This window comes from Agelaius tricolor, unplaced genomic scaffold, assembly GCF_023055355.1.
Source record: "Agelaius tricolor isolate 1412-34295 unplaced genomic scaffold, bAgeTri1.0.p SCAF_33, whole genome shotgun sequence".
NCBI classification, from domain to species: Eukaryota; Metazoa; Chordata; class Aves; order Passeriformes; family Icteridae; genus Agelaius; species Agelaius tricolor.
Window position 1 is genome coordinate 3,000,239 of NW_027269293.1, and position 27,931 is coordinate 3,028,169.

The 27,931-nt window shown below is 46.8% G+C and overlaps 1 protein-coding gene across 4 annotated transcripts; it reads right to left on the minus strand.

Moving 5' to 3' along the window:
- Positions 1-737: 737 nt before the first annotated feature.
- Positions 738-26,562, minus strand: MED26 (mediator complex subunit 26). 4 transcript variants are annotated; one of them, XM_071452030.1, is made up of 3 exons: positions 26,240-26,562; positions 6,260-6,334; positions 738-5,001 (listed from the first exon to the last, which is right to left on the minus strand). In XM_071452030.1, exons 1-3 carry the CDS (start codon positions 26,312-26,314, stop codon positions 3,322-3,324), a joined length of 1,830 nt encoding a protein of 609 aa, XP_071308131.1. In that variant the 5' UTR covers positions 26,315-26,562; the 3' UTR covers positions 738-3,321. The 4 variants fall into 4 exon arrangements, with proteins under 4 accessions (XP_071308131.1, XP_071308132.1, XP_071308133.1 ...); XM_071452031.1 differs by lacking the exon at positions 26,240-26,562 and adding an exon at positions 19,531-19,637; XM_071452032.1 differs by lacking the exon at positions 26,240-26,562 and adding an exon at positions 11,019-13,259.
- Between the last annotated feature and the right edge of the window lie 1,369 nt (positions 26,563-27,931).

The following is a 27,931-nucleotide window of genomic DNA, read 5'->3' on the forward strand; positions in this document are numbered from 1 at the left end:
TGGCTCCGCACGGTCCCTGTGCCCTCGGTTGCGGCTCCGGGGCGATGAAGCCCCAGGCGTTGCCGTGACCCGGGCTCGGCCCCGCACAGTCCCCGCACTCTCGGTACCGGCTCCGGGGCGATGGAGCCCCAGGAGCTGCCGTGAGCCGGGCCTGGCCCCGCTCAGGGTGATGGAGCCCCAGGGGCTGCCGTGAGCCGGGCCCGGCCCCGCACGGTCCCCGCGCTCTCGGTGCCGGCTCCGTGGCCGTGGAGCTCCAGGGGTTTCTGTGACCCGGGACGGCGCTCAGGGAGCGGAGCCGCCTCCAGGGAGGCCGCGGCGGCCCTTGGAGCGCCGGGCAGCGCCAGGGCAGGGACGGAGCGAAGGTCACGGGCTCGCAGGCACCGGGACCAGCGCTCCCGACCTTTAAAACTAAAGCGAGGAAGGCGGAGCACCGGCCGGGGTAAAGGATGGGTGAGTACCTGGCAGGCAGGAGGGGGTGTTGGAGAGCCCGGTTCATCCATGCACCCTGTCAAAGACACCTCTGCAGAATGAATTTGGCCATAAAAACACGCATTTTGGGTGATGGTGACTCCCCAGAGGATTTGCTGATGCGCCATTTCGTGTCATCCGGTGACAAGGAAGAAATGGCAGCGTTTTAACTTCAGGTGTTAGGATTAGAAGGAGAAATTTTGTGAGAGAGGTAGGAGAAAGCAGTAGCAGAGAAACTGAGTCATGCACAAATGAGAGTACACAGCAGGTACGCACATGGTAAACTTCATTTGAACTTGTTTACAAAATTGACAAAAAAATATCACCTTGTAAACTTATTCACATTTGTTGGAGCTCACAGAACTGGTTATACTGGCATGCTGAAATAAAGATTGTCAAGCCTCATCTCACCCTGGAGGACACACAAGTGAGTTGACCCCTTACAGCAGCAACAAACTCAGCAAGGAACAAGATTTAAAGCTTGCATCGGGAGGGAATTTCTCCAGCAGTTTTTGTACCACCAGGGAAAGGGCTGGGTCTGATTCCTGATGCTTCCTCCAAGAGAGGAGCACCAGCACAGGCAGTTTGGGTGGAATCTGAAAGCTGTGATGAGCTTTGGGTATCACCTCACCCAGTGCAGTCAAGGGCCATCAATTGCATCAGAAATGGAAGCAGTGGAGAAAAAGATGGAATTTATCAAGTAATACTTTGTCATTTCCTGAATTCAAAGGCCTCCAAAGAGCACGGACCCTGTTCCTAAATGGGACCATTCAGGGAAGGAGGGAGGAAGGGCAGGAGGAGATAAGATGCACAGTACTTTTTTTACAGAAACAAAACTTAAGCATTTCCAAAATGACCAGCAGCTTAGCCCTCTGCCATCAAATGTGAGCTGCAAGACAGGAGCTTTCCCCAGCTCTAAACCACACTGCTCAACCTCAGCAACTGCAGGAGGACAAAATGGAAGTAACCTGAAAATATACTTGGATGCATTTTTTGGTAACCACTTCTGGTTTCACTCTCAGACCTCAGATTTCAGAAATGGAAGCACACAGACATTGTTATTTCTGAGATACCCACACATTTCAGTAACAGTCAGATCATAAATGATGAACAAGAATGACTTAAAAATAAACCAGACTTCATCAGTTGTATTCCAGGGAATGAACCAACACCATGCAAGCCTGGCCAGGAGCACCCTCCTTTGAAAAATCAGGGAAGAGCTTCACTCTGCCCTCAAAGGCAGGACAGCTCCTGCCAGGGCTCATCTCCAGCACAGATGAGTTAACAGAGTTAACATCACTAAAGCCAGGAATATTTTTGGTATAGTGTCCCCTCCCCAACCCTCTGAACAGAAGCCCAACAGTGGGGACTGCATCAAACAACACAGTCCCAAATATTAAAGCAAGTACAGTTAATAGAAATAATCCTTCACTTTCTACACCCCAGGCTGCTTCAGAAAGCACTGTAACAAACAGGCATAAAACATTACAAAGATGAAATCTGATCTCTTTAGACTTTGAGGTACATTATCAGCAGTTGGGTTATCAGTCTCCAGAGTTAAAACAGATCCACCCTGTGTGACTGGACAGCACAGCGAGGTTCTTGGAAGACATTCCTGTTCTCCCTGGGGCAGTGTCCAAGGGATTCAGCTCCACCTCCCTGCTCTGAGGGGTCCCTGCTGCCAGGGCTCCCCTGCCTGGGCTGGACTGAGCAGACTCAGGGGGGGAAAACGAGTGGAGTGTGTATATAAATAATTCACAAACTGGTTTGTGCAAATTTTTTTTATTTCCACATTTATATCACAACGTGTCCACTTAAAGGACCAAATAGCAAAGTTGCTCCCTTCTGCATCCCAGGAACACAGAAGTCTAGTTACTGTACATTCACTAAGGCTCTTTGTTTTTGCAAATTGCGTTTATGATGGATATCCATAAGGCAAACAATATCTAAAGGAATGGTAACAAGTATATTTCCAGCATACAAACAGGCTTCCTTTTTCCCTCTCACAGTACAGTTACAAACTTGTAGCACCCTCATTACATTTAGATTCTAGAAAAGGTGATTTTTTTTTTCTTTTTTTTTTTTTCTTTTTGTCTTTTTGTTTTTTTTGTCTTTTTGTTTTTTACCTATAAGTTTGCAGGAAGGGAAAAGGAGGAAAAATATTTGGCTGGTGGTGGTGGGATCAAAAAATATCGTTAAACATCTAGTTTTTGCAGCATTTCTCAGAGACTGGATTTAAACTGAAACCAGACTAAAATATGTGGATGCCTATGGAATGTTGAGCTGAAGCTGGTGGCCCAGCCTGCAGTGCAACACCTGCTGTTTAAAACCCAATCTCCGTACCACATGACTCTTAAATAACGCAATCATGTTCAGAGATGTGATAGAAATAAAACTACAGTTTTTGCACATTGTCTCTCGAATATCTCACTGCCAAATAAAAACCCAAATCAAGTCAAATAAATAGATGCATATTTTGTTAAGGTAACTTCCACAATTTTTTTTTTTTTCTCTGTACCTGCCTGTAATAAGATTCCGGCATTCAGAAAGTGCTGGAAATCCTCTTCACTTCTTGGGGACTAACACTTTTTATAGCTGGCTCGCTATAAGAGTTTTAAACTCAACTGATCAAACCTTCGTATGCCTTCCTTTTGCAATTGTTAGTAAACTGGTAGCAGCATTTCACAAAAAGGAGAATTTAAAGGAAGGAGCTGGAAAGGCCCAGCTCCCTCCCCCCCTCTGCTCGTGGGGCCTGTTTGTCCAGGACAGGAGGCTCTCTCCAGCTGGAAGTGGCATCGTGTCTGCCAGTTCTGCTAAGTGCAGGTGTACAAAGCGTGCTCAGCAGAACTGCTCTCAGTCTAGGCAGACGTAAGGCAGGATGTTCAATCTCCCATCATCCCCGTGTGGATCTAAGGATATGCACTGTGTCCAATCATACCAGTTACCCTGTGTGTCATAACAACCGTTCACGCCCGGCCAGTTGTGGTCACGTATTCTGTCGAGGTCATCGCCCGTGACCTCTCTGGTGACCCCAGGCAAGTCTGTAGGTTTGCTGTTAGGAGCTAGAACGTGAGTCTTTCTAGCCTCTTTTCTAGTGCTTTCCTCCTGCTTTAAATACTCAGACATGAAGTAGTGAGCTCCTGGAGTCTGTACTCCTGATGAAGACAGCAAGCTACTCTGTCTGTTTAAATATGACTGAATGATTTCATTTCTGGACAACTCTTTCCAGTTCGTTTGTTCAAAGGGGCTTTGCAGGTTGGGTTTTTGCTCCTGCTTTTCCGTTTCTGTCCTGTGCTGTTCAGTAAGTGCAGGGATTTCTACCTGCAAAGGATCTTTCGGTGTTAAAGGTTTTATCTGTCCTGTCATGGGATCAAAAGTGAGTTTTCTCTCTTTTAACCTCACAGGTTTCACACCCCCTTCTATCACGTGCCCATCCAAGTTGACTGTATAGTCTCTGGGTCGGTACCTTTTCTTCTTTTTGCTATCAGACCCTGAAGCAGCATCATCACTGTCCATTCTGGAAGTGTCCTGTGGGAAGCCCGTGTGTGATTCCCCGGGGTGGCCTTTGCAGCCGGGGGCCGTGTGCTGCTGAAGTGTCCCTGCTGTGTGCCTGTGCTGGCCCTCGGGGGCTCCCTGCTGCTCCTGCCAGTGCTGTGCCACCTCGGGGGCCGCCTGAGGAGGGAACTCCAGTCTCTTGGCCGGCATGGGAGGCGTGGATGGTTGCATCAGGGATGGAGGCGGCGACGGCACCGGCGCGGCGTCCGCGAACTGAGACCTTTGAGATGGACTGGGCATCGAATCCTTTGGTGAGTACGTGGTGTGCTGCCGAGCAAAAGCATCATGCCTAACGTTCCTGGGGCTAAAGGAGGAGCAGCGTGGGCTCTTGGGCTGGTGGGGGCCCGTGGCTTCTTCTGATTTCTCATGCTGCTGAAGCACTGCAGTCTTTAGTAACGAGGAAGTGCTTGAAGGTTTTACAAGTCCTGGAGAACTGGTGTGAGGTTTTACAGCGTTTACTGGGATCTTATTGTGTTTATCGTTTTCACTGAGATCTGTCCTGCTGCTTTCGGGCCCTGCATGTAGGTTTATGTCTACAGGACTAGGAAAATTTTCAGGACTACCTCCAATTCCATTGGTTGGAGGGGGTGAAGAGTTTTGTAATACTTCATGACTAGCTTTGGAGACCTTTGGGGGAGGAGGGCCCTGATGCCCATCCCTGTGATCACCTTTCCTTTTCCTATTTCCCAGTTTCTCTGGTTTTGGAGAATTGAGTTTCTGGATATCATTCCTGCTTTTCAGTTCGCTGATGGGCTTGGCGCCGGGCACAGCAGGAAGTTGGGAGTCTGGTTTGCAGTTGTGGGCACCTCCATTTGCTGATCCTGGCGGGTTGGGCAGCCCCCTTGGCACTGGCTCGTTCTGGGTTACGGGTTCTATCAACTTCTGCCAATTCCTCAGCAATTTCTTGGCACGTTTGGCAAGTTCCTCATTGGATGTCTTCTTCCTCACCTCATTGATAAGCCTCCCGAGTCTGGTTTCCTACAAAGACAGACAAGGTGGTTTACAAACATGTATCATGCCAAGCCAAATCCTTAAGGAATGGTTCTGCTTTGTAATGCTCGCCCCTGAGAAACACCTGGTTAAAAACACTAAAGATTTAAGTGTTGAATTAATGTTTTTGGAAAGGATTAGTCCAGTGTTCTGCCACATGAAACTGACTGCAGGTTTCAAGTCATGCTGTCTTTATTCCCTGGTAAAAGCAGGAGAGCTGGGAAAAACATCAGGAAGGAATTTTTTAATGAGAAATAACCTTTAAGAATAAGGGTGCAGGTTCAGATTCGAGGGGAAAAATGCAGCACCCAAAGGTGTGTGTTTATCACAAGGGAAGTGAAAGATCTGCAGAGAGAGCCAAGAGAAAAGAATTCCAGGATCTTTGCCTGTTACAGCAACTTGTTAACAATAAAAATTTCCATTTGACAAACCTGACTACCAGGTGTGAGTTGGGTCCTACCTTTTTCCTCCACCTCTCTCCTCTCCCTTCATTCCCCAGCCTCGTGGAAATGTATGAAAAAGCCATTTAAACAACATTCCCAGGGAGTCCCAAGGTGGTTTCGTGAGCGGAAGGAAGTGTTTGATTGTTCCCAAAGCACATTTGAAAACAAAGAACTGTTCCACAAGTCAGATTTCTTAAGGAAAGTACTTCAAAGGAGACCACAGACCAGACTGTGAGAGAAAATGCAACCTGTTGTCATAGATATGTTGAAATACAGGTGGAGTTGTAATTAAGCAACAGTTAAAAGCAAGAACACCGCTAATTTCAATACAAGGAGTGAAAAAGAAATATATAATTCACCCAGAAAACCTCTTTGGACTGTTTCTACAAGTGACCAGTGAGAGTTCAGCTCTCTACACCTGACCTCACCACAAATATCAGGCCTTGAAATCTGCTTATCTGCATTTAAGATTAGTTTTCCTATTTCAGATTTTAGGTGTTTTGTCACCAAATGTCTACAAAGGTGACCAGAAGTGCAGGGTGATATTGCTGAGTACAACAGAATTAATCAGTGGCAAGTGATGATTAATGTAGTGCCCTGCACAAACAGGAACTGTGCTGCCCAGAATACTGATCTGGGCCCAGAAAGGATCCCTGTGTTCAGCGAGATGACAAAATAATATCTTAATTGTGAATCCTTTGCAATCCATCTATTGTTTCCAGAAAAGCTCAGATGGAAATTGGAAAGGCAGGGAAACGTCCTTTTATACATTTAAAAAAAATCATGTTCAGAGGGTGACATACCTCAAGTGCCTCTTTGGTAATGGGATATTTCTCCAGGCTGGAGATCACTTCCAGCACTGCCACCATGTTATGGATCTGCAACAAGGAAGACAAAGTCACTTCATGTTTCATGTACTGGTCTTAGTTAACAAATGTAATTTAAGACCTTCCACTTTATAATTGCTGGGAGCATTAATCACAAACTGCTATCAGACTGTCTGGCTTTAGGGAGCTGATTGTTCAAGGAATAGGGACAAGGACACTTTTACTGACCTAGTTGGAAACTGCAGGAGCTGTAACAAACACCCTCTTATGTAAAACCCGAGGAAACAGTGGCAATAAAACTGAGAAACAAAGTTCTGAGACCCCTCTGCAAATCATCAATTACCTGTGCACACCTAATGGGAACAGGAGCAGCAGTGGGAATGTGGAGCTGAACCCTTCCATGTGGAGCTCCCTCCTCCACTGCAGACTGAGCCAGGCCACTGCTCTGCAGTCCATTCCCAGAACCACCTTTCCTGATGGGAAATCCCACTTTTCCTGGGATTCCTCTGCACACAGGAGTCCCAGCCTGCAGGTCCCTCCTTGGGGCAGGGCTGGTGTCCCCAGACCATCAGCTGGGGCTGGCCATGGGGAGGAGGAAGTGCACAAACCCTCATCCCCTCAGGAGGTGAGCATCAGGTTCTCTGATCACATCCTCAGCACATGTGGGATTTGAATGGTTTCCATCATTGGTTTCCACTGCATGTTTTAGGGGTAAACATGGCAGTGCTGGGTTGGACTTTTTAATCTTGGAGAGCTTTTCCAACCCAAACCAGTTTATGATCCTATAGAGAGATCTTTGTTTCCATTACCTGATGTTAAGAGAGCTGAAACCTGGAATTTCTAATTCACCTTTGGAGACAGATTTAAAAGATAAGCAAAGGAAAACTTGAATCACAGTCTCATTTATTGCTTAATTGCATTTATGACTCAACTGGATGTGAAGTGCATGTGAGAAAAATCTCTCAGCAAGAACCTCTGCAGGGATCCTACATCATCCTGAAACCTCATCATCATCATCATCATCATCACCACCAGGCAGCTCTGCCCTCCCAGCACAACCCCTCCTCTTAAAAACACTGATTTGTGTCAGAATTGGCTTTTCCAGTCAGTTCTACCCCTCTGCTAAGGTCCCACAGGAACACCAGGAGCTGATCCCCTCCTCCCTGCAGAAAACCTTGGCCTCAGACCATGTTTAGTGCATCCCTGCAGGACTGTTAAAGGCTGTTTGGGAGTTTTCTGTTATTTAGGAGGTATCGTCCTGATTTTATGATTCACTTTTATCAAATTTATATTTAAATGCAAGCTTTGAATGATTCTGACTCCTATAGGGTGTAAAACCAACTCCAGGCCAAAGATGAATTAATTTGTCCTGGTTCTTTCTTCATTCTGCAGATATTTAAAGCCCTACCATGAGGTCAGGCCTGGTAAAACTCTGCTTAACTTTTAGAGCAGCAAGAGCACCTATTCTGAGATATTTTAGTTCTTATTATTTCACTTCAGTGCTCTGACTTTCTTCCATGTTTTGACCCTTGCCCTGCCCTCAGAGCACAGGAAGGAGAGTTTAGCACCACAGTTGAAGCAATACACAACATCAGGGTTGTTTTGTTCAGTTTTTACAACCAGAGCCCTTAGAATAGTTAAAGCTCAATTCTGGGAGTTTCCAGACAAATATTTTTAAACTTGCAAAACATGATACTCTCCTTCCCAACACATATTTTAGACTATGAATTACCAGAGTGAAAAAGGCTCTGTTGCACACACCATTAACTGCTACAATTATTTTTGCAGTTACTGGTAATCCCCAAATATTCATTACCTAAATGAAGAACTGATGGCCAAAAAAAAAAAAAAAAGGGCCATTGACCTATCAGAGGGTGAAGGTGGGGAAAGTGATACCAAATATTCATTATCTACATAAAAATCTGATGGCAAAAACAGGGTCATTGGTCTATCAGAGGGTGAAGATGGGGAAAGTGATACCAAATATTTATTTTCTAAATGAAGATCTGATGGCAAAAAAAGGGTTACTGGCCTACCAGAAGGTGAAGGTGGGGAAAGTGATACCAAATATTCATTATCTACATAAAAATCTGATGGCAAAAACAGGGTCATTGGCTATCAGAGGGTGAAGATGGGGAAAGTGATACCAAATATTCATTTTCTAAATGAAGAATTGAGGACAAAAAAAGGGTCATTGGTCTATCAGAGGGTGAAGATGGGGAAAGTGATACCAAATATTCATTTTCTAAATGAAGAACTGATGGCAAAAAAGGGTCATTGGCCTATCAGAAGGTGAAGATGGGGAAAGTGATACCAAATATTTATTTTCTAAATGAAGAATTGATGGCAAAAAAGGGTCATTGGCCTACCAGAAGGTGAAGATGAGGAAAGTGATGCCAAATATTCATATCTATGTGAAAATCTGATGGCAAAACCAGGGTCATTGGCTATCAGAGGGTGAAGATGAGGAAAGATGTGCACACACACGTACAGAGAGCTGAAACTGCTCAGGGAATTTCCAGTCACAGCTGTGCCCCTGTTCAATACCCAGCAGAGGATGCCCCAAAGCAGCCCAGCAGCAGAGCCAGGCTGTGATTCCCTCCCTGCTCTGGGGCACACGTGGTGCCAATTGGGGCCAGTGAAAGTGGCCTTGCAGCCTCAGCTCCTGCAGGAACACAAACCACCCCTTTTGGATTCCTCACACATTTGTAACCGATTGAGGACGCGCTGTCACGGAGCAGCTGCTGAGCAGAGCACGAACATCTCACACCCCACACGACTGCCAGCAGCTCCTCTCCCTCATTTTCTCTTTTTTTTGACCTCTAGGGAAGCTTAATTCTTTGAAAATAAATACAGAAAATGTTCAACAACTTGTCCTCCCTTCCCCTCGTGTGGTTTTTTCAGAATGTTTTGTCTAAAGTGGCATAAAGAGGAGCTTATAGTAAAAATCGTATTTGATTATTTTAAAATAACACAGATTATGAAATTTCTTGTTGTGCAGTTAAATACAGTGATAGAAACAAGAGGATCTCCCAAAACACCTCAAAATCACCTGTTCACTGTAGAGATAACAGCAGCACACCCATCCTGCACACCAATTCAACGGTTACAATAAAATTCATACATTGTCACATAACCAAAGTGACAGTAATGTTACCAAACCTGCCTTGAGCAGCACCAGAAATGATCATCAATTAACACAAAGGGCTACTGAAGATGCTCATTGGGAACAGAAGAGCCAGGTAAAGTGCCACAGAGCAGAGCAGGACAGGGAATTCAGCAGCCCCGCTCCCTATGGACACTGAGCTGGAACTGCCCAGCTCAGCAACTCAGGAATTTGCATTTTGGTTTCTATGTGCCTTTGTCTGCTCACACTGCAACCCCTTAGGACCCCCCAAAACAACTTCCAGGACCCCCATTTAGGAGCTTGCAGCAAACAGCTCAAAATAATTGCTAAGGAATTGCTAAGGAATTGCTAAGGAATTGCTAAGGTGCTCCAAGTTCTCCCATGCTGAGAGCACTGAGTGGCACACACACTAATTCACTCCAAACTTTCCTGGGGAACATCTGCTTTGAGTCATCCACGATAATCCTTTCCAGCCAAGCCTAATGACAGCCACAGAAAACAAATCTTATTTATTCCATGCAAGGCTCCTTAAGTCATGCAGCCACACTCTGGAGTTACTATTGCTGAGATCTTTTCCAAGTTAAGCACTGAATGCTTTTACTCCAGCCTCAGACAAAAGCAGGGGTTTCTGAACTCTCAGGAAAAGATCAAGAAGCTTCATTTTCCTTTCTTAACTGCTATCTTAATCTTATTTCAGCATTTATAAAGCAGGACTCAGTCAGTGACTAATTTCAGGGTGTTACACAGCAATTCTAAGGGGTTTGGGGAAGGTTGAGGTACAGCTGCTCCCTCCCAGCTCCACTTCCCCCAGGAAATCTGAAAGCAGCAGCAAGCTCAGCATCCATACAAGCCCTACCACCAATTCCAGCTGCTGGGATGTGTTTTCTGTGGGATGCTTTGATTCCCTTCCTTTGCTTACACACCAGCCCAGACCCCAAAACCAACGTGAGCACCCCTAAAACACCTTCCTGTCCTGCCTGGACACACAGCACAACCTGCACGCTCTCACTGCAGCCTGGAAATCAAATGTTACAGGAACTTTCTATTGCAGATACTCAGATAAAGCAATTATTTCGGTTTTTTTACTATTTCACAGGGATGTTTCCAAAGATCTTTGCATGCCTGACTAGACTGTGATAAATGACAAAGCAGCTCTGAGTTACCTGGAGCAGAAGGAGCAGCTCTTTGTGTGCAACATGAAAAACTCAATGCACAATTCCAAAAAAAAACCCCTTGCTCATGCAGATTCCTGCCTTTCAGGTAGAAAGGCTCTTTTCAACCACAAAATTCAAAAGTCATCATTTCATACAGTAACATCATCCTTCTGAGTCACATTAGAGCCTTCACAAGTTTCTAAAGGATAACTTAAACTTGGCCTGGAGTTGCCCATCACTGACAATCCTCTAAAACCAAATTGGAACATCATCATCCTCCTGAAATCAGAGCTCACAACAATCACAGCCTGACTCCACCATGGGCATGCTGAGCAGAGCACCCAGGTATCACAACACACATGGATTTGCCATCACACTCAACTGCTTCATCAGAACATCCATAAATACTCCAAATTTTGATGGTTTCAGAGAAAGTTCTGCAACACTGTCCCACCTGTAGCACCAAAGCAGCGTGACAGAAGCAAGCAGAGAATTGGAGACACTGTGGGAGACTGAACAGATCTTTTTTCCTCCTACAAACACAAATCCAGGTGTCCAAGCTGGAGGTTTCTGGTGGCAGTAGGGTTCAGACAGAAGTTCACAGGAGCACTTTTTGTCTTCCCCCTGCTCCAGGGCTGTGAATCTCCTCAAGGAGTGCAGGAAAATGTTGAAGAAAATCCCAGGTTGAAGGTGAATCTTGCTGGAGAGGCCAGGGAGGCAGAGCTGATTGCCAGGAGGTGCAGTGCAGGCTCCAGGGCTGAGGCCATCCCTGCTGTTCCTCCTCCTGGAGCTCTCAGTGCCACCTGCAGCAGCTCCTGCCCCAGACCAGGGTCCCCCCTCAGAGTCACACCCTGCCCCAGCACTGCTTTTGTACAAAACCAACTTCACTGCACAATCATCTAAAACATGGAATAAAAAGTGAGGAGAGAAAAGTTGCTATTCTCAGGAGGCTTTATTGAAACGTGACAACAGCAATACAGCAGTGCAGAGTTTATTTAGCATTTTGTGTAGGAACTATGAGACAGCAGGCACTGACAATACACAGCACCAACAGCAAATTGTCATGTCATTTGTTCAGAGGTACAGACCAAACACACCAAGTCAGAATTCAGGTTACAACCTGCTGGTATTTAGTTCAGTTCCCTTGCAGCTGATCTATTAACAGTTCCCCCCAGCCCCAGTGTGACATGATGTTGTCTAAAGATAGGGAACACCAGATACTATTCACAGACACAACATACCAAAAAGATGACCATGCACTACTTTGCTCACATTATTGAAAATGTCTGAAAGTCAGTTTGCCAAGCAAAGATCCAATATTAACCAGTATACAAAAAAATATTCTTAAAGGTGGAGGCCAGTTTTCTAATAGTATTTGGTAAAACACTAAATACTACTTTGCTCACATTATTGAAAATGTCTGAAAGTCAGTTTGCCAAGCAAAGATCCAATATTAACCAGTATACAAAAAAATATTCTTAACGGTGGAGGCCAGTTTTCTAATAGTATTTGGTAAAAAACTAAATACTACTTTGCTCACATTATTGAAAATGTCTGAAAGTCAGTTTGCCAAGCAAAAGTCCAATATTAACCAGTACACAAAAAAATATTCTTAAAGGTGGAGGTCAGTTTTCTAATAGTACTTGGTAAAACACACCTTTAAATATGAAGGAATCAATTATTTGAGTTGAAAGTCATTCACTTGGAGAATTTTCTATGACAGAGAAATTCATGCTTTGAAAACTGATCAGAAATTTATGCTGCAAAGCAAGGGGTAGAAGAAATGCTCCTTGAAGCATCTGTACCTCCAGATTTCAAACTCCCAGGTCTACTTTAAAGAATCAAACCAATCTGCATATATTTTATTTGTACTGAGGCTTAATTTAATGGCAAATTAACATAACACAGATACTTTCCTGTATATGCTATACAAAGGCAGGATCAGCAAATGAGAGTAAGGTCAGAAATACAATTCCACAGTGTGAAGGAACCAGTGGAGCTGAAATATTTCCCTGAGCAGTGCCCATGCACATCCCTGAGCTGGGCAGGCACCAGAGCAGGCACGAGTTTGCCAGCACAGAGCCCATTTTGCCCTGGCACTCACCAAGGGCCTCCAGACAGGAATGCCCAGCAGCTGGGAGTGCCATCAACAGCTCTGCAGGGAGAGATTCTCCCATTCCCAGAGAGGCACCCAAAGCCCCTGGCACAGCAGGAACAAGCTCCAGGCTGGGCCAAGGCAGGGGGAACCACCCAACTAAAGGAGGATGGGACAAGAGGCAGTAAAATACAGATTGTGATGAAGACAGGACACACCTCCAGTTCCCTGTGCTACAGGAAAATGTCTTCAAGGCAAACAGAAAACAGCAACAGTGAAACACTTTTCTCCATTCACGTTTATTAGCCAGGAACTGAAAGGCATTTTTGTTACTACAGAAAGAAATACCTGTTGGCTTCAACAGTAACTAAACATTTTGTATAACACCATAGGAAACGTGCCTGCAGTGCCAACCCTGAGCTGCAGATGTACAAAGATCCATTGCAATATGAATTCTTTTCCCCAAATTCTCTTTCCACACCCCACAACAAACTCACCCCACCAGACTGTGAAGCTGGACAAATAAAAACTCATGAGCCTGATTTTAAAGAGCCCAGTAGCCAAAGAGGCTACATGAAATATTTGGTAAGTTTCTGTACAGGGGAAGAGGAGGAGAAATTATTTTCCTGTAGACAAGGAAAGTGTGTCACAGTTGGATGTGGGGTTAAGGGCTTGGAGGGTGAGTGTGAGGTGGCTGAAATGGTACCAGAGCCTGAGTGGGGACACAAACTTGGGGCATTTGGGATTTTTGGGATCACAGTGCAGGGCAGTGAGGTTGGAAGTGGTGAATTTTTAGATCTTTTACAAAACAAGCTGTTTCCTAGGGTTACCTGTGTGGATCTTTTTGAGAGGACAATTCTGAATTGCTGCTCTGAGTCCAGCTTGGATTAGATGGAAAGGGTGTGAGGTTAAATAAATGAAATAATTGGTAAAAAGCTCCTGCTGAAGGAACAGAGCAAGAACCAGGGAGCAAAACCCCAGGCAGGCACTGCCACTGCTGGTGGCATCCACCACAGCACACTGCAAGCAAGATCATTCAGTGCTGTTTTCCAAGCTGTAAGGAATGGCAGAGGAATCAAATTCAGAGGAATTACATCTTCATCTCAAGCTGCAACAGTGCAGGAAGAACATGCACCAAGAGGAGGCCAGAGGACAGCAGGATAACCGTGTTTTGGAAACGTGGTTAATAGCATAAAGTGAAGTTTTCATTTCACACAGTATTGAAAAAATAGGAAAGAGACACATGAAGCTTGAAACAAGCCTTCCTCTGCATTATTAGTCATAATAAAGAAATGTTAATCAACTGTTTTTATGCTCACTGGCCTAATTTGCAACAAGACAAATACTGATTGCACACAGAAATAACCAGGGAGCTACCAGTGCACTCAAATAATCTCTCCACAGTCTCCTGAGCCACACTGGAGGTTTAAGAACAGATTAGACAGGTCCAGAAGGAGCTGTTCCAGGAAGGTGATGGAGCACATCAAGTCCCTCCCAGCCATGCCAGAAGACACTGAAGGAGCACAATCACCTCACACCCTTTCCATCCAGTCCAAGCTGGACTCAGAGCAGCAATTCAGAATTGTCCTCTCAAAAAGATCCACACAGGTAACCCTAGGAAACAGCTTCTTTTGTAAAAGATCTAAAAATTCACCACTTCCAACCTCACTGTGCTCCATGTGATCCCAAAAATCCCAAATGCCCCAAGTTTGTGTCCCCACTCAGGCTCTGGTACCATTTCAGCCACCTCATACTCACCCTCCAAGCCCATAACCCCACATCCAACTGTGACACACTTTCCTTGCCTACAGGAAAATCATTTCTCCTCCTCTTCCCCCTGTACAGAAACTTCAACCACACAAATCCTGGTAGTTACTATTTATTATAAGCCACGAACTGAAGTCCAAAATTATTGCTCCAAAATTTAGAGAGCCATAAAATGAGGTTGCTGTGCAAGCAAAGTCACGGGGACAACTGGTCCTACTTCAACAAGACAGAAATGCAGTTGGATGATTATTATTATTATTATTAATACAGAATATGGAGAAAATCCAGCCTTAAAATGTGCCCCTTCTGATTCAGCTTGGGGCTTTCTGCTTAAGGAACTCACCTGAACTCACTGCTGGTACCTCCCCTTATTTTACCCATCCCTTAAAGTATCTACCCAGATACTTAAATATTCATTAAATAAATATTTATTAAATATTTACTAAATTATATGTATTAAAATATAATTTATTTATATTTAGTAAATATTATTTAGTATTTTTATTACAATTTATTAAATATTATTTTACCCATCCCTTAAAGTATCTACCCAGATACTTAAATATTTATTAAATATTTATTAAATTATATTTTAATAAATATAATCTAATACATATTTAATATTTACTAAATTATATTTAGTAAAATACACTTTATTTATATTTATTAAATATCATTTAATAGTTTTATTAATATTTATAAGTATTATTTTACCCATCCCTTTATTGATATTTATTAAATATTGCTATTATTAACCCCTTTATTGATATTTAGTAAATATCGTTATTATTAACCCCTTTATTGATATTTAGTAAATATTGTTATTATCAACCCCTTTATTGATATTTAGTAAATATTGTTATTATTAACCCCTTTATTGATATTTAGTAAATATTGTTATTATTAACCCCTTTATTGATATTTAGTAAATACTGTTATTATTAACCCCTTTATTGATATTTAGTAAATATTGTTATTATTAACCCCTTTATTGATATTTATTAAATACTGTTATTATTAACCCCTTTATCGATATTTATTAAATATTATTTTACCCATCCCTTCAAGTATCTGCCCAGAGTTGTTAACAGAGAGCAGTTTATATCTGAGTGCAACTCAGAAAGGCCCTACTAATGTCCCCACAATACAAAATTTTCAATCTTTTTTAAAAAGTAAAACCATTTATCACCATCCCAGTGTAGTTTAAATGCTGCAGGCCAACTTTCCTCATATTTCTAGGGAAGTTTCTCAGCTGATTACTTAAATGATAGAGGAGGCTGAGGTGAACACAACGTTGAATTCTTTGTGGAATAGATTAATTTATTATACTGAAGTGCAAGATGCTCATGTGACTGCTCATGAGAGTTTAGGCATGGTGTGTGTGTTCACAAAACCCGAGGAAAATAGCAAAATAGCGTTACAAACTGAGAAAGTTTGTGCAGAAGCCACTGTATCCTTTCACCAACTGTTACCAATAGTGAATTCTTGTCAGCACCCACCATAAACAAGTTTTATGGATATGGAACAAAAAAAACTGAAATCAATTTCCACATCTCCTAGAATTACTGCTCTCCAAATTCTAGATTAAACACTGCTGCCAGTCAGCCATTTCCAAACACCTCTGCTCTCTGAGGGCTGTGTCACCTCAGGACAATGTCACCTGTCAGGAAAGCAAAGCCCCCCAGAAATCCCTGGAGAATTTCTGGCCATTCCAGCCAGTGGCACAATCCTCAGCAGCTCCCTGGAAACAAAAATGCCTTCTCTACCTTTGGCTGGGGAATAAAGGGAGGTGGGCATGGAGCCTTCTCAGCTCAGGGTTTGTAAAAGCAGCTCCACTCCAGCCAACTGCCCTGTGTGGTCATGGGAACCCAGGATTCAGCAGCATTTGTTCAATATTTAAACACAGAATATGGAATTGTGGAATCCCAGACTGGTTTAGGTTGGAAAGGACCTTCAAACACCTCATTCCACCCCCCTGCCATGGGCAGGAACACCTTCCACTGTCCCAGGCCCGTCCAACCTGGCCTTGAACACTTCCAGGGATGGGGCAGAACATTCACCAAGCTCCAACCTGGCCTGCTTATTTCTAACCTAGTGGCAAAAACCTCTCCAGTTCCACTTCAGAAAGCCTCAGTGAGGCTTAAGCCCCTTGGAAGCTCATCTTGAAAAGTCCAGCAAAGAGAATACAAAAGTCAGAACCCCAAAGCTCCTGTTTTGACAGACAAACTCCTCCCCAAAGACAAGGGACACTGAGTATTCCAGGACACAGCCAGGCTCCTGAGCAGTGTAAGCACAGGGGTTCAAGCCAAATCAATCCAAATCCATGAGCTGCAGGCACCCAATTTCACACAGAAATCTGAAACATCACTCTTGCATCTTCTCCACCTCACTGTGCTCAACTCCATTCAAGAATCAACTGTGGTTTCTCCAGAATATTATTTTTTCCTTGAACTTTCACGGTGCCAAGTTATATAGAGAAAAGTCCAGCAAAGAGAATACAAAAGTCAAAACCCCAAATCCTCAATTTTGACAGACAAACTCCTCCTCACAAGACAAGGGACCCTGAGTATTCCAGGATGCAGCCAAGCTCCTGAGCAGTGTAAGCACAGGGGTTCAAGCCAAATCAATCCAAATCAATCCAAATCCATGAGCTGCAGGCACCCAATTTCACAAAGAATTCTGAAACATCACCTCTTGCATCTTCTCCTCCTCCACCTCACTGTGCTCAACTCCATTCAAGAATCAACTGTGGTTTCTCCAAGGATTAAATACAATACTGAAATACTATTTTTTCCTGGAACTTTCATGATGCCAAGTTATATAGAGAAAAGTCCAGCAAAGGGAATATGAAGTCAGCTCCTATTTTGACAAACTCCTCCCCAAAGACAAGGGACCCTGAGTTTTCCAGGACACAGCCAGGCTCCTGAGCACTGTGCTCACCCCAGGAGCTGCAGGCACCCAATTTCACAAAGAAATCTGAAACTTCACCTCTTGCATCTTCTCCTCCACCTCACTGTGTTCAACTCCATTCAAGAATCAACTGTGGTTTCTCCAGAATATTATTTTTTCCTGGAACTTTCACGATGCCAAGTTACATAGAGAAAAGTCCAGCAAAGGGAATATGAAGTCAGAACCCCAAAGCTTCTGTTTTGACAAATTCCTCCTCACAAGACAAGGGACCCTGAGTATTCCAGGACACAGCCAGGCTCCTGAGCACTGTGCTCAGCCCAGGAGCTGCAGGCACCCAATTTCCCAGAGAAATCTGAAACATCACCTCTTGCATCTTCTCCACCTCACTGTGCTCAACTCCATTCAAGAATCAACTGTGGTTTCTCCAGAATATTATTTTTTCCTTGAACTTTCACGGTGCCAAGTTATATAGAGAAAAGTCCAGCAAAGAGAATACAAAAGTCAAAACCCCAAATCCTCGATTTTGACAGACAAACTCCTCCTCACAAGACAAGGGACCCTGAGTTTTCCAGGATGCAGCCAGGCTCCTGAGCAGTGTAAGCACAGGGGTTCAAGCCAAATCAATCCAAATCCATGAGGTGCAGGCACCCAATTTCACACAGAAATCTGAAACATCACCTCTTGCATCTTCTCCTCCACCTCACTGTGCTCAACTCCATTCAAGAATCAACTGTGGTTTCTCCAAGGATTAAATACAATACTGAAATACTATTTTTCCTGGAACTTCCACAATGCCAAGTTATATAGAGAAAAGTCCAGCAAAGGGAATATGAAGTCAGAACCCCAAAGCTCCTGTTTTGACAGACAAACTCCTCCTCACAAGACAAGGGACACTGAGTTTTCCAGGACACAGCCAAGCTCCTGAGCACTGTGCTCAGCCCAGGAGCTGCAAGCACCCAATTTCACAAAGAAATCTGAAACATCATCTCTTGCATCTTCTCCTCCACCTCACTGTGCTCAACTCCATTCAAGAATCAACTGTGGTTTCTCCAGAATATTATTTTTTCCTTGAACTTTCACGATGCCAAGTTATATAGAGAAAAGTCCAGCAAAGAGAATACAAAAGTCAAAACCCCAAATCCTCGATTTTGACAGACAAACTCCTCCTCACAAGACAAGGGACCCTGAGTTTTCCAGGACACAGCCAGGCTCCTGAGCACTGTGCTCAGCCCAGGAGCTGCAGGCACCCAATTTCACAGAAAAATCCAAAACATCACCTCTTGCATCTTCTCCTCCACCTCACTGTGCTCAACTCCATTCAAGAATCAGCTGTGGTTTCTCCAAGGATTAAATACAATACTGAAATAATAATTTTTTCCTGGAACTTTTAGGATGAGAAGTTACATAGAGACACTCCCTGTCCTTTCCTGCTGCAGTTAATTTACAGAGCATGAGGGGTGCTATGCACTGACCTGCTCAGAAAGTGATGGCTTGAGTTACAGACATTTGTAGATGTGCTGTAAATTTGTTCACCAAAGACAATTTATGACTGTGCATCACCACCTGGAAAAAACACCACATTCCTCTACCTTCCACAGCTCTACACTCCTTTCAAAAAATAAAAATCAAACCCTCCAGATCTGTACTATAACTGTGATACTCTGCAAGCTGATCCTGCATGGAAACTATGTGAGAAAGCAGCTCACAGAAGCACTGGCTGTCACTCTGAGACAAGGCTTCCACCTCTGCAGTCGTCTCCACAGCTCCAAGTTTGAAAACACGCCCAGCCGAGCGTGTCCCCGAATCCCTTGGATGCAGGATCCCTCCTCCCCAGCTGCTGGGTTAGAAACCACTCTGTTCACTAAAACACAGCTAATTATGTTTTACTTCCAGTGACTCCTCAGCAGAAATTGCTACCACTGACTGTTTGGACACGCTGAAAATTGTACACTTTGATATTAACAATCGCACTCAGGCACGCACGGCTGCCCTGTGAAAGCCGTGCCCCTGAAAACACCAATTCTCTGCAGAGTTTGAGCAGATTGCACCTCAAATTAAAGCAATTTGCTGGCACTTAAATATTATTCCAAACACCAAAAGCATGAATTACCCTCAGAAAGAGTAATTTAGCTGTTAGAACACTGAATAAACAAACCTACATTTACATTAAATTGAATATGAGGTACTTACTTACCTTTACCTTAAATTATTTCTTTAAAGACCACGTGTAAAAGTGGGGCCACATCCTACCACATTATACAGACCTAAGGAGTGTATTTGGTGTTATCACCAAGCACATAACTGGTGAGAAGAGATAGCAGCAAAATATTATCAGGCAAAACAGACATGTTTTTATGTAAAAAAAAAACTACACTGAAGTAGTAATTTAATAGTAAGTTAATTTTAACTCCAAGCCTAATGTATTGGGGTAACTATGCCTTAAAAGCAGTGAATCTTGACTAACATCAAACTTCTGCAGCAGGAAGAATCAATTCCTCCTTGCCCTCTCCTGAAACTTTTGTGGTTCCTAAAAGAAAAGAAACAATAATTGCCACCTGCAGCAGCTTCTTGAAGAAACTGGGAAAGGATCTCACAGGGAGAGAAAGCTTCAGCTGCAGTGGAGCTACTTTGATCAGGAGCCAAAGGTGCCAGGATGACAGTGCTGTTGTGTCATATGGCCACAGCAAAACCCCAAAAAAAGGCAACCACACACACCTCAGCACCCCTAAACTGGGCTCACCTCAACTTACCAGACAAAACCCCCCCAAAAAGACAAATTGGAATTCCCAGCCCAGCCCCAGAGAGCTGAAAGTCTCCCTATTCCCTAAGGCACAGCTTGGGTCCCTCTGCACATGGGAGCTTTGGAGGTTCCCTCTGGCCCCTCTGGTGTCAGTGCCCTGGCAGCAGGAGCTGATCCCATACTCACCCCATACCCACCCCATACTCATCCCATACCCACCCCATACCCATCCCATCCAGCTCCAGCCCTGCCAGGATGGCCTGCTCAGCTCCCTGCTCTCTTGGCTTCAAGGTGTGCCAAGGTGCACTCAAATGGCCTCTCACAGGGTCCAGGATACCCCAAATCAGAGCAGCACCAGCCAGGGGTCCTGTGCTTTCTGGGAAGTTTGTTCCAGCACATCCCTCCTGCAAGGACCCTCAGCAGCTGCCTGCTCCAAGCTGTGGCTCCTGGTGACTGCCACAGGTTATTCCCCATATTTATATTACCTACAAAAAGTTGGTTCTTCCATTGAGGAGCTGTTTCATGGCTACACCAATAAAAATGTGTTCATGAGTTCTCTCCCTGCAGCCTCTGAGCCTTCAGGGTTTGTTTCCCACCAAGGGCCCACGTACAGCACGTGCAGATGGGTCCCTGCTGCAAAGCTGTAGCATTTGGATTTCAAAAGCTCTTTGATGATCCAGTCTGACAATGGGAGGGGGCTCAAGCTGTTTCAGGACAGCCTGAGCTGCCACCACCCCACTGTCACCTCTCCTTGCCACACAATTGCCCCTCTCTGAGCCCAGGAGGATCTGGGCCATGGGAAGGGTCCCTGAGGAGCTCCTGTTCAGGTAGGACTGGGCCAGGTGAGTTCCTTGCCTGGGTCAGCACAAGGGAGGGAACAAGAACAGCTGAAGGTGGGGATGTGATCCCAGCAGCTCTCCCAGCTCCACTGGCAGCTTCAGCTGGTGTAAGCACAGGGTTCAAGCCAAATCAATCCAATTTTGGATCATTTGGAGCATTGTCCACAGAGCTGTTAGGGGAAGGTGGTGGTTTACTCTTGATTTGCAGAGTTCACTCATGAATTACAACTCAGGAGCATCCTCCTGGCTGGCTGTGAAGATGTTTCCCAGTTATTCCAGGACACATTCAGAGCCCCTGTATTGCTGCATGCCCACAAAGACAGGATAATTCAGACATCTGTGAGCCACACACAAGTGACAGCAACAAAAAAAGGCTCTGCAAGTGAAACTCGACCATAAGGCAGCCACTGTCACCTCAAAAAACCCAGACAGGCGTGGTTAACTTTTCCAGGTGGCAACACCTCCTTCCTGCCAGGTCCCAAGGCAGCAGGGAAGCACCCAGGAAGCAGCCACATTCCACTCCTCATGGAATCACACACTGGGCTGGGCTGGAAGGGACCTTAAAGCCCATCCCATTCCATTCCCTTCCCACACCTTCCACTGTCCCAGGCTGCCCCAAGCCCTGTCCAACCTGACCTTGGGCATTTCCAGGGAGCCAGGGCCTCCCCACCCTACCAGGATGTTCTTCTTTTCTGCTTCCAGACTCAATAAAACACTTTAGGACCCAATTCTGCTGCCAAAACTATTTGTGATGCACCAGGAGTTTTATCAACTAATTGAGCTACATCAAAAACTACCTGGGAAAAGATCCATATATTGCCTTTTTTCTTCTTGAAATCCTGATCAATTCCTCAGTTCAGTTCACCACACCATCCTGTGCACATAAAATGGGTGTGTGTAGCAGGGATAAGAAGTGGGTGTTATTTAAATTGTCACTGCTGCCGAAACAAACACTCAAATTAGAGCTTCAGAGCAAATGACTACTGCCATCATCACTGCAACCTGGGGAGTTTCAAGGAATTAACAACTGAAAAGCAGTCTGGCATTCCCCTTGCTTTGACCCCACAGTTTAAACTCTCTGATATCTCTGTTCACTCAGATTTTGTCTAGGCAGCCTCAAAGCTCAGAATGGTCTCACTGCTACAAGGGGCACTGAACAAATCAGAAGTTTTTAAACCTCCAGCCTTCCAACCCCTCTCAAGAAGTGACAGCCTGCATTGCCACTAAATCAAATAAGCTGTTTCAGAAAGAAGTGGACAAGCAATATTCAAACCAACTGCATCACCACCCCCACACAGTGAATTCAAGTGAATCCAAGTGTTTGTAATAAAGAACACTGAGAAATACAGACCTCATTTAAAGTTATTCTAAAAAAACCTGAATGCAATGGGACTCTCTCCATCAGGCCCAAATCTTTATGTGAAACTAAAGCTTGACATGATAACAACACCTTAGACCTTGCACATTAAGAAATGCTCCCCAACCCCCTGCATTTTGTCACACAGCTGGAACAACCTGCTGCCTTCCTGCACAAAACGTGAGGCTGCTCCAAACCAGATGAGCTGCAAGTGAGGGAAGGGACAAAGAGGGCAAGAGGTACAACAGGTTCTCTGCACCTCCCTCAAAACTGCTAAGCTCATTAGGGCTCACAGAAAAGGATAAAGCTCAAGCAAGAGCCATTCCTAGTCTACTTTCGCCCACACGTAACATTTCTGCACCCAAAGAAATCTCTGGGACCCTCAGGAAGTGAAGCACCAGCTTCCCCTGCTTTCTACATATATTTAGTATTTTATTAAGCATTCTTAGGACACTACTGGAAAGCACCTGTACCACTGGTGAGGGGGGTTTTGCCTCCAGCACCTTGGTAAAACAACCAACAGAGAAAACAGCCTTTAAAGCATCTTTAACCATGCAACTCGTGCCAGCTGGGAGATCAGCCCATGCCAATGCACCACCCAAGATATTCCAACACACAGGCTAATTAATTATTAATAATTCAGGCCCTGGACCACTCCTGAAGGTCCTTGCAGCAAGCCCAGCTGAGGTACTGCATGAAGCACAGGCTGAGTTAGAGCCAAGCCCAAGCTCACAGGGAGCACACAATGCAGGCTCTTACTCAAACCAAAGCTGGGTTTGTGTCACAGAGGGGTACTAATGGCAAATAATGAAGTTATTATCTAATATTTAAAAACAGGAACAGATTGCTACATATTCAGCATGAGGAACCATTTAATTGCAAGCACAATTCTAGCAGCTGGCTGGAAACGACAGGCTCGTCCACAGAGCAAAAAAATCAACATTTCTCATTACTCCTGACTTTATCAGGGAAAAAACCCCCCCAGCAGCACAGAGCACGAGTCACCAAGGCAAAGGGGCTCTGAAGGGGTGGTTTCTCAGCCTTGTTCCCACCAGAATCAAGGAACATCTCCCCTGTGAGACCTCGCAGAACAGAACTCCTGCTCTCCTCCACCTCCTGCTATGTTCTCACAGAAGCCTTGGAAGGAAAGTGATGCTGGTACTCAGTGCTTAGGTCATGGAGCAGAAGTGGTTTGCCCATATGTTTCCTCGAGGAGAAAAGGCTGAATAAATGAAGACACAATACCAGACATCCCGGGTGGCTTCTAGGATGATGTAAGTTCCTTTAAAAATAGCTTATTTCTTATAGGTCTCCTTTGAAATAGTTCAGAATTTACACAGGTAACCTCTAAGTGTGAGAAACCAAGTTATAAATATATTCTGCAGCAGTTACTAGAGGAGGTTCAAGTGCTAAACATGTGTAAATTCAATATTGCTCCCGAGTCAGCAGGGCTTTATGGAGCAGCTGGAGATGAACAATCAGCACAGGAGATGATTTCCTGAGGCCAGCAGGTTCTGCAAGCTTGGGGAAACCATTATTTTGACCAGTTCAACCCAACAGAGGTAGAGAAACTTATGTCCTATTTTTTTTTTTTTTTTTTTTTTTTTTTTCACTTAAGGCATGACCTGTGAGTCGACCAAGATCCAACTCAGGAATAAATACCCACAATGGCAGCTCGTGTTAAGGAATTTAAGTGAAGTTTAAATTTACAGACCCTACAGTAAAGCATGTCCTCCCTCCTCAGCCCCATAGAACTGGACTGGTTTTGCCCACCTGAGCTTTCAGCCTCTCCAGAAACACACACAGCAACTACACTGAAAAACTGGAATTAAATCTAGGCCTCAAAGCTTGGCCTTCTTGGTAAATGAGGAAGTCAGTGACAACAATGTCTGCTGTAGGTTTGAACACGACTAATTCTGTCAGAAGAAGATTCTGAGAGCCAGCAGAAAGTAGCTGGAGCTTTCCATGAGTCCCTGCAGGCACAGCAGCTCATGGCTGCACTGGCTCTCCCAGCAGGAAAACAGCACAGCAGCTCCTTGTACTCTCATGATGGTGCCCAAGGGTGATTACACTCAAAATCTGCTTTTTAAGCGTGTTCAAAATGTGAGTTTTTCTTCCCTCTATGCCAGTGATGTGCCAGGTAGTGAACAATCAACACCACCACATATTCCATGTGCTTTGGAGCCAAGAGTCTGAGCTCTGAGCCTGCACAATGAACCTCAGCAACACCACCTCTGCTCTCCTCCAAGAAAAGGTTAAACTGCAAGACAGACCCTGCCTACAGGCACTTAGGAACAATGGGCTGATTTTTCTGCCACCAATTATTGCCCTGGATAAGTATCAAGTATGTAGAATTATAATTTAACATACATCACTCCTAAACTTAAGGGGCTACTGACCTGTTGGGAGCAGGGAGCTGCCCGGTTCTTTTGGGTCCTCTCACAACAGCGTGTGGAGAAAGGGAGGAGTATCCATCACAAAATTGACATCCTGGCTGCTTAGCTCTGCACAGCCACAGTGTCTGACAAAGTAACACCAGAATTAGGGTAACCACTGCAGCTGACAGTTCTGAAGTCAAAAGACACCACAGATCTGCTAGAATTTTATTAAAGTAGGTTGGCACTCGGTCTCACGTAGAGTGAAAAATCTGCAGCCACAGAAAGAGAGCTCAGAGCAAACAGGATTCATGAAGTGCACTAACTGACATTTCAGCAAGATCCACGTTAAAGTACTGCAAACTCAGACAACGCTGACATTTAACAGCCCACAATTACCACCAGGATTTGTTACTGTTACTCCAATGTGTAACACTGCAGCTCCCCACAGATGCCCAGCCCAGGGAGTTCTACAGAACCTACAAGGCCAGGGTGATTTTTCTTCAGTCCCCATGACACAGGCAGGCTGCTCCGGGAGGGCTTCCAAATGACAATAACTTTATTAGCTACTTTAGCACTTTGATGCAGGTCTATCACAAAAAAGCACTTGTTCAGACAGGAGCAGGTATGACTTTGATGGAACCAAAGCACCATTTCACACACTCCAGCCCCTAAAATAACACGTACACATTCAGCCTGATGCACCAGAGGCTGCCCCCACGAACTGCAGATGGCCAAGACAGACCCACCTTGGCATCCTGCGGCGGTGACTGTTGATCTAAGACTCAAAAATTGGACAGATTGAGGGCCCTGCAGTCCTCTCACAGTAATAAACACCTAAGCGGAGAACTGCTCGGATGAGCCAAAAAACCCTTAAAAGGAGCAAATGATCCTTTGGATAACCGCCGCTTAAGGCCACTTACAGGTAAAATACACGCTGACTTCTGTGCTTACACCACATCCCAGAAGGAGCCCATAAGCTCATTACGGCGCTGCAGGAAGGGATAAAAGCGAAGACCGAGGCTGCTCGGTGCTGGAGCAGCTCCAGAGCCCCGCAACCACCGCCGGAGCCCTCCCGGCGTCCCCGCAGCCCGGGGTGCCCCCGGCCGCGGCCGGAGCGGCCGCTGGGCCCGAGGAACAGGTGGGCGCCCCGGAAGGTCCCGGCGAGCGGCGGCGGGGCCGGCCCAGAGCCCCCTGCAGGCCGCGCCCGAGCCGCGGCCTGGCGTGGGGAGGCGGCCGGGCCGCCCGCCGCATGGCCGGGCAGCACCGGCCGGGCCCGGGGCGCCGAGCGGCGGCGGGGCGGGGGCGGCCGCGGCCCCGGGCGGGCGGGGAGCGGCCTCCGGAGCCCCCAGCGGGGCGGCCCTGAGCTCCCGGCCCGGGGGGCGCGGGCGGGAGGCGCCGCCGGCTGCGGGACCCCGGGCGGACGGCGCGCCGGGAGCTCCGCGCTACCGCCCGCAGCGGAGGCTCCGGGGCGGCCGGGGCGGCCCCGGCGGGAGCCCCGGAGGCCCCAGGAGGGGGAGAAAGGCGTCGCGGCGGGAGCGCCGGGCGGGGGTCGGCCCGGAGCGGCGGGGGCCCGCGGGGCCCGTACTCACGTTGCTCTGCGGGTCGATGGCCTGCAGCAGCCGGTCCCTGATCTGCTGCGGGGACGGGGCCGGAGCCGCTGTCATTGCCTGGGCGAAGCGGGGCGGCTGCGGCTGCGGCCGGGGCGGGCGGGCGGCGGGGCCGGGCCGGGCCGGGGCGGCGGCGGCGGCGGCTCCTCACTCGCCGGCGGCGGCGGCCTCGGGGAGCCGGAGGAGCATGTTCGCTCCCCGCGGGGCGGGGGCGGCGCGGGGGGCCGGGGGGAGCGGGCGAGCCCAGCGCTCCGCTCCGCTCCGCTCGGGCCGAACGCGGGGCGCGCTGGGGGCAGGGCCGGCGCCGCGCGCGGCTCCCTGGGACGCGCCCGACGCCGTGACGTGCGCGCGCCGCGCCCCGGCCCCCGCCCGCCCGCACCGCCGGGGGCGCGCACCGCGCGTGCGCGGGGGAGGGCGGGCGGCGGCGGGAACGCGCGTGCGCCGTCGGGGGAGAGGGGCGGGGCTGGGGCGCCGTGAGGGGGGAAAGGGGGACACGGGGAGAGGGGAAAAGGGGGCAGTGCTGGGGGACATGGGGACAGCGAATGGGGACCCCTGAGGGGACATGGGGACAACGAATGGGGACCCCTGAGGGGACGGGGTGATGCTGGGGGACATAGCGACAGCGAACAGGGACGTCTGAGGGGACGGGGCGATGCTGGAGGACATGAGGGCAGGAAACAGGGAACGCTGAGGAAACAGGGTCGATGCTGAGGGACATGGGGACAGAGAACAGGCACCCCTGAGGGGACAAGGGGGACATGGGGGCAGCGAACGTGGACCCCTGAGGGGACAGGGGCCATGCTGGAGGACATGGGGACAGTGAACAGGCACCCCTGAGGGGACAGGGGCCATGCTGGAGGACATGGGGACAGCAAACAGGCACCCCTGAGGGGACAGGGGCCATGCTGGGGGACATGGGGACAGCAAACAGGCACCCCTGAGGGGACAGGGGCAATGCTGAGGGACATGGGGGCAGTGAACGGGCACCCTTGGGGGGACAGGGGCCATGCTGGAGGACATGGGGGCAGTGAACAGGGACCCCTGAGGGGACAGGGGCCATGCTGGAGAACATGGGGACAGTGAACAGGGACCCCTGAGGGGACAGGGGCCATGCTGGGGGACATGGGGACAGCAGGAAGAAGCTGGAGGAGAGGGCGCTGCGGCAGGGAGCCCTGAGGGGGAGAGTGGACCCTCACCAAGCACCCAGCGGTGAGAAATAAATAATGGAAATAAATAAGGGGAATAAACCCCCTGCGGGCACAGGAAGGTGTGAGGGGTGTTGTGGTCCCCTCAACAAAGCACTTAAAAGTCGTTCACAGCATTTAAGAGCAGCTCAAAATTGACTTCTGATTTGGTTATTTTAAGCAGCTGAATCACAGGTTTTGCACAACTGAAGTCTTGTGGGGACAGCTCGCTCTGGTGTGTGCAGGGTGATAAAACTGCTTGAATTCCTTTAGCAGTGGAACTCCCTGTGATCATGAAGTCATCATTTTTCTAAGGAGAATAAACCCCCCCTCGCTCAAAGCTGAGCCCAGGGGTGTCCAGCAGGTCACACACACACAGTGATGCCACATCCACCCTTCTCTTCACACTTGGTTTAATGAAGATTAGGCACTAAATGTTTTCCAAGAATTATACTAGTTTAATCCCTGTATTGTATTAGGCAGTATACTT